The sequence below is a fragment of the Parus major genome, chromosome 11 (genome assembly GCF_001522545.3).
Source record: "Parus major isolate Abel chromosome 11, Parus_major1.1, whole genome shotgun sequence".
NCBI lineage: Eukaryota > Metazoa > Chordata > Aves > Passeriformes > Paridae > Parus > Parus major.
Window position 1 is genome coordinate 6,094,350 of NC_031780.1, and position 9,387 is coordinate 6,103,736.

General features: G+C 59.2%; 1 protein-coding gene across 4 annotated transcripts in view; it reads right to left on the reverse strand.

Annotated features, from left to right (window-relative positions):
* Positions 1-671: 671 nt before the first annotated feature.
* Positions 672-9,387, reverse strand: part of NDRG4 (NDRG family member 4) — a 20,010-nt gene continuing 11,294 nt past the window's right edge. For 2 of the 4 annotated variants that reach the window (XM_015640330.3, XM_015640332.1), the window contains 13 exons: positions 9,043-9,148; positions 7,749-7,869; positions 7,416-7,478; positions 7,159-7,219; positions 6,765-6,851; positions 6,612-6,668; positions 6,179-6,282; positions 5,580-5,636; positions 5,432-5,483; positions 4,820-4,867; positions 4,544-4,579; positions 4,278-4,329; positions 672-3,026 (listed from right to left, as the gene is read on the reverse strand). In XM_015640330.3, the coding sequence (XP_015495816.1) occupies positions 2,872-3,026; positions 4,278-4,329; positions 4,544-4,579; positions 4,820-4,867; positions 5,432-5,483; positions 5,580-5,636; positions 6,179-6,282; positions 6,612-6,668; positions 6,765-6,851; positions 7,159-7,219; positions 7,416-7,478; positions 7,749-7,869; positions 9,043-9,148 (999 nt within the window). In that variant the 3' untranslated portion in view covers positions 672-2,871. Of the gene's footprint in view, positions 3,027-3,629; positions 3,669-4,277; positions 4,330-4,543; positions 4,580-4,819; positions 4,868-5,431; positions 5,484-5,579; positions 5,637-6,178; positions 6,283-6,611; positions 6,669-6,764; positions 6,852-7,158; positions 7,220-7,415; positions 7,479-7,748; positions 7,870-9,042; positions 9,149-9,387 lie in introns of all 4 variants that reach the window. The other 2 variants (XM_015640331.1, XM_015640328.3) reach the window with 2 other exon arrangements.

Genomic DNA, 9,387 nt, shown 5'->3' on the forward strand with positions numbered 1-9,387 from the left:
CAGCCAAGAAAGGCTCCTGGGCTGCCTGCCCATACCTCAGCTCAGCCTTGGCTGTTTGTATTCCCTCCCCACATGTCCAGGCTTTTCCTGCCTACCCAGGCAACCATGAGTGTGGACTACACAGCCACACTGTCTCCATGCTTTGGCTCTGAGCCCCTCTGCAGGGACTGGGACCAGTCTGGAGTGACCCAGCACAGGGCAGACACAGGGCAGGGACAGGGACTAGGATGTAGGGAGAGGATCCTTCCCAGATAGGACTTCATGCACTTGGAAAGGGCTATGGCCTGGGACATTCAGACCAGAGAGATAAACAGGGGTCCTGGCAGTGGACAGGGAAGCTGAATCTCCCAAGAACCCTGCTCATCCCCAGAGTTGTGCAGCCACAGGTCTTTTCTTCCCCAGTGGACACCCCTTGGATCCAACCTCGTTGGGCTACAACTGGCAGCTTTCCACCCTCCATCCACATATAGACTGCCTATAGCTACTCCAAATCCAAGGCCCCTCACAGCTTTCCCCCATGTGCACCCTGGTGTCCTGGTCTTCCATGAGCATCACTAATGGGGTTAGTGGCCAAGGTGTGTCCCACTTGTCCTCCGTGCCTGCCAGGTCTCTGCAGGCAGTCCCCAGGTGGGCTCAGACCCATTTACCTATAGTATGTTATAAAGAGCACAGCAGGTTCTTAACATCTTTATTAGTTTGTTGGTTTATTTCCAACACAGTAACTCCTCTCTACAGCAACAGGTTAGTTAAATCTGGTTTACATACTGCTGTCTCATGAGTGCTGCGGCCTCGATGCCGCTGTGACAAAACCAGGCTGCACTCAGACAGGAAAATGTGTTAAATTCCGCTGTGACTGGGAAAAAAAGGAAAACCAACAAAAATCAGAAGAACAAACCACCAGGGAAAACCAAACCAACCAACCAACAAAACCAAGGTGAGGAACTGAAGGCGAGCACAGCCACACCACCTCCAGGGAAACCACACAGCACTGCTTGGACAAGAATGCAAGGAGGAGTGAACCCAAAAAGGTCAGGGATTGGGCAAACCCTTATATATATATTATGTATAGGTATTTATATATATATATCATCTGGAAGGACACGCTGAGAAAACAAGAGATCGCAGCGGTATCTACCGTAAAAAGGAGCTACATAGCTTTCAGAGTCACACCAAGAAGGAAGCACACAGCAGAACGAAGTGGAGGACAAAGGGGAACACTGGTGTTTTGGGGTGGCCTTTTACTATGGGAGGGTTTGGGTGGGGCACGGGTCTCAGGGCCAAAAGCCCTCATACACCCGCTGGGAACCCCAGGACCTCTGTGCCCTTCACTGGGAGCAGGGATGGGGTCTGAGGGTAGAATACTTTTGTGGGGCTGGGTGGGACCTGCTTCCAGCAGGCTGGTTCTGCTCGCCCAGGTGGTGGCACCTGGTGGGTTTCCCTGCTCAGATCCTCCATGGACCACCTACAGAGACTTCAGCACCCATCACCAGAGCCAGGGCCATCCTTGCCCGTGCCTCACAGTGGGCACAGGAGGGGCTGGGCACTGCTGCTGTGGCAGCAGAGGCTGGGTGGCCATCACTGGGATTATGCAATGACAGACAGGGTCTCCATGCCGAGTGCAAGAGGCAAGAGCCACCTGGAGTTGGTGGCCAGATGGGGCCCCACGGCCCGGGGGGAGCCAAGCCCTTGAGAGATGCCCTGCCCCGCTCAGTGCCAGGCAAAGTGCTGGAGGTGGGGATGTGGATCTGGGGAGCCATGGTGGGTCTGGCCAGCCATGTGGGCAAAGCCAGACCATGGAGTGCTCCCCACATCCCACAGGTCACCCCACGCTGCCAGCATCTTGTGCTGAGGCACCCTGTGGGGCAGAGGGTGCTGAGGGCTCCCCAGCACGGTGCGGGGAGTGTCTCATCTTATTGCTAATGGCTCCTCGGTGATGACACCCACAGGTTGTGGCAAAACTTGAGGTGGGATTTGCTGTGTGACATCCCCTAAAACAGTGCCCTCTGGACCATGGCAGGCTCAGCCCAAGAGCTGGGAGTGGAACTGACAGTGTGGCAGGGACTGAGCCAGCCAATTCCCCCCTCCCCAGTGCATTTTTGGTGACAGGCGATAATTGTCCTCCTTGCAACAAGGGACAAAGGAAGTGCCACCACTGGTGAGGGCATGGGCAGAGGCAGGGAGACACTTGTGCCACCCTCCTGCCCTTATAGCTTCTGGACTAGGGCTGACCCCTCTTCACTTGCCCCAGGGCAGCCCTCAGGGTACATGACCAGGGCAAAGGGAGTTTGGGATGTGATTTCTCATAAGGCTCACAGCCAGCTCTGGGGTAGCAAGTCCTGGGTGTGCTGGGGGATCCCATGCTAGCTCTCCCTAGAGAGGGCCATCAGGGAGAAATGAAAACTGCATCCCTAGGAACGGACCAATGACCTCCCAGTAAGCGCTGCTCCCTGTTCCCGTTTTCCTTTTGGTCAGCCATCAGTTGAACTTGGGAGACCAACCCACCTCCTGAGTCATCTCCACTTGCTGTCCCATCCCATCATCCCATCCCATCCCAACATTCTGTCCCCATCTCACCACCCTGACCCTGCTACCCCATCCTGGCCCTGTCCCCCTGCCACCCACCCTCCCAAGCCAGGGCCAAGCCAATGCTAGGGAGGGTGAGGACCAATGCAGAACCATGTGTGACAGCTGGACAAAGCCCCTCTCCTTCTCCTGTACCAGACAAGGGGATGAGGCCAAGGCAAAGAAGACAAATTGACCCCGAAGAAGCGAGGGCCCTGGTGGAGGATGTCCACGGGGCGGGTGGGTGCTGGCGGGATGCTGACGGATGGGAGATGGCTCTGAAGGAGACGTCGGCGGCGGGCGTGGACCTCAGCACGATACCTCCATGGTGTGGTTGATCTGCCCCATGGCCTCGGTGCTCTCCGAGTGGGTGCAGGCACGTGGGCGGGTGCCATCCACGGAGCTGGCGCTGGTGAGGGAGGCCGTGCGGGAGCGTGCCAGGCGGGTCATGCTGGCAGATGGCACTGCACGGGCACAGAGAGACGGCCAGGGTGCTCAGATCCCTCTGAAAACCTGAGAGAGCTGAGCCAACATTGCCACCAGCCCTGCTCCCCGACGCGATTGAGCCTGGGCACAAGCTTGCAGCAAGCGGTGCTGTGACAACATGAGCAGCTCCAGGCTGGCAAGGGACAGCAGGGCAGGGGTTCTCTGGGGCAGGCTGAACACCGGGCTCGCTCCTGGGCATGCAACTTCTGGGCATCAGGCAGTGGAGAGCCCTGACTACCATGCTCCAGGAAAGGAGTGAGCTGGAATCAGAGCTTCCCTGGCTGCCCAGGGTGTGCAGGGAAAGTGCCACCCTCCCCCAGCCAGGACGGCCGGTGGGCACAGCTCCTGGCCTACCCGGAGGAGTGTGCAAGACTGTGCCTGCATGGAGGAGGAATCCTCTGAATGCCATTTCTCAGCCCCCAGCCCTGGCTCAGGGTGCCATCTCAGGCAAAGCGGAGCGAGGCAGTGGGCATCGGGCTGGGAAGGGCCAGTCCTGCACCCAGGCTGCTCCCAAAGGTGCCCAGGCAGCTCGAGGGCACAGGCCAGGCAGGCACCATGCAGCAGCGGGCACTGAGCAGTACCTGTGCCTCCACTCAGCCTCCGATCCTTCAGATGGGTGACTGGCAGGGGCGGGAGAAGGGCAGGGAGGGCAGAGAGAGAGCGTCAGCCCTGTCGGCCGCTCCGCTGGGCCAGGAGCCCCTGCCCGGCCCACGTGTGCCTGCACACGGAGCTGTCCCTGTGCACACAAACAGCGCACACACACACACACACACGGATGTGCAACAGACCTGCAAACACACACACACACACACAGATGTGCAACAGACCTGCAAACACACACACACAAACACACACACACACACACACACACGTGCGTGGGGACTTTCACATGTGTGCACACACAGGTATAAACACACACACGTGTGGTCATAAACTGTGCACACACATGCACAGACCGCGGTCCACGGGCTCTGCTTGTCTTTGTTGCACACACACAGCCCCTGCTCGTGCATGCCCACGCACACACACACACATGCACACCTACACAGGGAGCCAGACACATACATATGTACACACAGAGCCCTTGTACACACATCTGTGTGCACACAGAGCCTGTACACCCCAAGCCTCTGTGGACACACGGACAGACAGATCTGCAGCAGGTCAGCACACGTACACACCAGCACACAGAGCCCCACACCAGCCCCACACCCAGCCCCAGCACTCACTGTAGCCCATGCCTTGCAGGAAGTACTTGAAGGCTTCAGTCAGCTTGCCTGGCTGTAGGGAGAGAGCAGGGTGAGCTGAGCTGAAGTGCTTAGTGCTGAGACAGCACTGAGGCTGAGATCCCCTCGCAGCCCCAAGCACCTTCTGGCAGCCCCAGTGTGAGACCCCTATGCCCTCATCAGCCCATCCCCAGCTAGCCAAGGGCAGCACCAGTGCATGTCTCAGGGCCCAGTATGCCCAGGTAACTGGGGAAATTGTGAGGGCTCACCTGCGTGACCTGGGGCAGCCCACCAGAGTCAGCCATCTGCAAAGAGAAGGTCGTGCTTAGTTTGGAGGGTTGCCTGTACTGCCCACCATCCCCCAGCAGCTGCTGGCAGCATGTCACTTCTGAGGTCACCCTGCTCTCCCCATACACCCCCAGCTCCAAGGGCCATTATGGACATGGAATGGGGAGATGGGGACACCCTGCAGCCCTGGGGCAGACAGCAATGGGGCACTTCATAGGCAGCAAGGACCTTCCTGCTGCCCCCTGTCACCAGCCTACCTTCAGGAATGTGGTGTTGGTGGGATCCAGCTTGGAGTTACACTCCACCTGCGGGCAGGAGAGATGATATTAGCAGCCTAGGAAGCCAGGAGCCAAGCAGAAGTTGTCCACATGTACCACTACTGGCATTCCTGCTGACAAATCCCATCCCAGCCAGCAGCAGACAGGACAGTAGGCGAGCCCTGAGCCCGCACCATCCCCTGCCACGGGACAGAGGGGACTTTCCTCCTATCTGGGCAAGTGCAGGGACTGGAGCAGGAGGTGAGGGGGGCTGGTGAGGCATTCTGTGTCACACACATGTGTGTACATGCACACAAGTGTGCCAGCAGCTGTGTGGCTGCACGTGGCCACAGGGGCCGTGCCCGTGTGCCGACACATCCGAGCGTGCACAGTGGGGGCACATCTGGGCACATGAAGAAGGGGAAGTTCTCCGGGTGTGGCAGCCACACGCAGCTGCATGTGCACAGGTGCCCACACGAGCAGGCGGGTCTGCACACGAGCACGCTCCCACTCCCAGGATCTGCTGTGTGTCTGAGCAGGCAGTGAACATGTGCGTGCCCGTGCGTGGGCACCGCCCGCCTGCCACCCTGCAGGCACTGCCCCATCACTCACCACCCCCTCCTCAGCAGGAGCGTTGTCTCCGACCACCAGCATCACCGGGCAGCTGGAAGTGAGAGGAGAAAGGGGCCTGGTCAGGGTTTGGTCTGAGTGAATTCTACTACCCTGAGACCCCTCCAAGACTTGCCAGCACGACTCTTACCGCAGCGTCTTGGCATTGGGCACAGTCCCAGGCCGGTTGATGTCCAGATCCCTGCGGCTGATGGAGGAGAAAGAAGGCCAGTGTGAGCCCATGGGCAAATGCCACCACCAATGCCATAGCACAAGAATCAGGCCACTGCCAGCCCCAAGAAGCCACACCCAGCCCCACTGTGCTGGCACCTTGTGCATGGAGGATGCCATGGCCACCTCTTCCTTGGCCCAAGCAGAACCCATGGAACAGAATGCAGCACCAAGCAGAGCGGCAGGGCTCCCAACCCCTTGCATGCATGGGACAGCATCTCTGCCCCCTTTCCCAGACCCGTGACAGCACCCAGTGCAGGAGGACACGTGGGAATGTGTACCCATGCTGGTGGGTCCTGGGACATGGCAAGGCTCTGGCTCAGGTACCACCTCTCCCATATTCCCAGCCAACAGTGGCAGGTAACTTTGCACAGCTGCCTGTATGCACTGGAGGGTGATGACAGCACCCAACAGGGGTCTGGGTTCCCACAGTGACCTCAGCCACCCACCAGTACTGCAGCCCCTCGCCCTGGCACAGACAGGACGGGGCCCAGGAGCAGGGCTGCCTGGAGCACTCACCCGTTGTACATGTTGAGGAAGAGCTGGAGGTTGAACTGGTTCACCACACTGCCAATCTGCTGCCGGTAACTCTGCACCAGCTCCGTGTTGTTCATCAGCTCTTCCTGTGCCAGCAGGGGATGGAGATGAGGGCAGATGCTGGGGAGACACCCTGCTCCCCCAGTCCTGCCCATGCCATGCCAGCCAGCACAGAGGAGGAGGATGCTGGGCAATGCAGCTGGGCACAGTGGTGCTGCAGGGAGCACACCCAGGCAGGACACGGGCACGGGTCACACACTCATCAAGGTTAAGCCTCAGACCAGGCAGGGCTTGACAAAACCCAATGCTGCCCACGGGACAGGTCCAGTGGCACTGTGGCACCTGGCAGGCTGACCCAGCTGGGATGCTGGGCTGGGGGCTGGTGGCAGGGGCCCAGAGGATTCACAGCCCTTACCTGGCTGAACAGGTGGGACAGGACAATGTCTGGCAGCGTGCTGGTGAGGCCAGAGAGCTGTGGAGGGAGCACAGGGAGTTAATGCACTGCCCTGGCTGCCTCCTGCCCCAGGAAGCTGCCAGGACCAGGAAGAGGGGTCGGGGCCCTGCCCACCTTGGCAGCTGCCCAGTCAATCCAGCCTTTGCCGTTGGGGTCGATGTTCATAAGGACCAGCCCTTCAACCAGGTCAGGGAAGATGAGCTGCAGTGAGCAAGAGGGGAGAGGCTCAGAAGGCAGGGGAGATGTGCCCTGGGCAGCCCCCCACCAGAGCCACTGCACAGGCATTGCATGGAGCTGACGTGACCCTGTTTTGGGAGCAATGTGGCACCTGTGGCAAGACTGCCCAGCCACTGTGGCCTTGGCACTGCAGCCCTGGGACCCCAACCCTCCAAGAGCCTTTGCAGCAACAGAGACTGCCTGGAGGTATCAGCTCCTGCTCTTCCCCATGCCCTGGACTGACAGCAGGTACAAGCAACTCAAAGTCAGCCCATCACAGCCCCAGGCTCACCGCAAACTTGGCCAGCACATAGGCTCCTGCTCCAACACCGATCCCGATCACATACTTGAACCTGGAAACATTGAGAGGTCCATATGAGGGGACAGCAGGCTCCAACACGTTCCCTGGGACACCCCTCCACCCACAGCAAGAAGACTTGCCAGATGCCAGCTTACAGAGACAACTCCCCCAGCCCCAAATCCTTGTCTTCTGTCCATCTCCCTGCCCAGGATCCTCAGTCAGCAGCCGTGGAAGACAGGCTGACTCACCCGAAATGCTGCACCACGCTGGGTAACATGGCAGCCAGCTGGTCCATGGATGGATACTGGTACCTGTGGCACAGGGAGGCACAGGATGGTGGTTATGGAACCTGTTCAGAGCAGAGCATCTCTGACAGGGCAGCTGGGATGCCTGAAATGGGCAGGGAAATGCCACCCACCTGCAAACCACCCTATTGCCCACCCTGGGTCAGTCATCTGCCACAGGCTTTGGCATGGTTTGGAAAAACCCACAGGCAGGGCACAACTGCCAGGCAGCAATAACTATGGGGCAGGGAGGTGACACCCCAGCAGGCACAGTGAGCCCCTGCAGCTGGCACCTACCCCTGAGGGAACTGTGAGGCTCCTGCCTGCTGGCCCGGCGCGTCCACGTGGCACACCACAAAGTGCTTCGTGATCTCCTGCATGTCCTCGTAGTTGAAGAAGGTGTTGAAACAAAGCTTGTCTGTCAAAGGGCAGGTGGGTATCAGAGACCAAACACCCCGACAGTGGGGCCTGGTGGGCCAGGGGAGCATAGACAGCACCCTCCCACTGCCCTTGAACCATGAGGTAACGTGCCACCAAAACCATCCCATCCCCTTCCCTCCAGGCTCCATGTTCACACAGCAGAGACTACAGCTACTGTTAGCAAGGGCTGCATCCCTCCAGGTGTCAGGAGGCATGGGGATGGACAGACACAGCCAGGAGAATGAGTTTGGGGTGAGCCTCAGAAGGATGCAGAGCCCAAGACTGCAAGACCACCCAGTGGGCAGCAGGATTCATAGCCTGGGGCATTATTCCCCTCCAAAATCCCCAGAAAGGGCTCAAGCAAACACATGATTTGAGGAACAGCTGCAAATCTCCCTGCTTGGAAAGAGTCAAAGAAACAACCCCAGTGCTGCCGTGGACAATACCCCACTATTGCAGTAGGATACAGATGCTGCTGGAGCTTGGCAGGGTCCTGTCCCGTGGCATCAGCGCTGTGACATCCCTCCCAAAACGTGGGGTGAGGCAGGTTGTAAGGCCCATTGCAGCCAGCATGACGTGTACCTGAACAGCCAGAGCTGCTGCAATGGTGACACAGCTCATGTAGCATGTCAGTGACTCAGCCTCAGCCACCAGCGGAGCGGGAGATGCTTCTCCTCACTCACAGGGAATTGGGCTTCCTGGCTTAGCTGGAGGGCACAGCTCAGGACAGGGCTCTGGGGTACAGGTCTAGGGCTGCAGGCTGACAGAAAGTGCAGCATCTCAACATCAGAGCTCCAGCTTGGCATCTCTCCTTCCCTGCAATTCCCAGTCTCTTTTGTCCCCCACTATGCCCTGCTCCCAGCTGGGTCCATGCTCTGAATACCAACGGGCTGGTGGCAGCAGCAAGAACCAGCCCAGCATCCCCCATGTCCCATCCCTGCCTGGTGTGGGCAGGCAGCCAGCACGGGGTGGCCAAGCACTCCTGGCTGTGCCTGGGCTTTGTGTCCAGCTGGGTATCCAAACTCCCCTGGTGCTTTCAGATGCCTGGGGGCACCCAGTGCAGCCATGGGAGGAGGCAAAGGAGCAGAGCCAGGGGCGATGTCCTGGCACCCCATGGAGCCTCAGGTCAGCCCTGCCTGCCCTGCACCCCCAGCCCAGGAGCAGCACTCACGGTTGAGGCCCACATCGTGGTACGTCAGGATGGCCGGGCGGTTCCCCTTGGGAGAGCCCCGGATGACCACGTGCAGCAGCCCATAGGGGGTCTCAATGTCGTGTTCCTGGGGAGGAGGAGAGATGGGTGATGCCCACCTGCCCTAAGACATCATTTCATCCTCTCCTGCCCTGCCACCACACCCCTCACTGCTGCTTCCCCAAATGGCCGCGTCCCGTGGGAAGACATGGAAAAGAGGAGCAGCTGTCCCAGGGAAAAAAAAGCTCCAGGCATCCCAGAGGGGGTAGAAAGCAGGACAAAAGGGAAGGGAAGGGAAGGGAAGGGAAGGGAAGGGAAGGGAAGGGA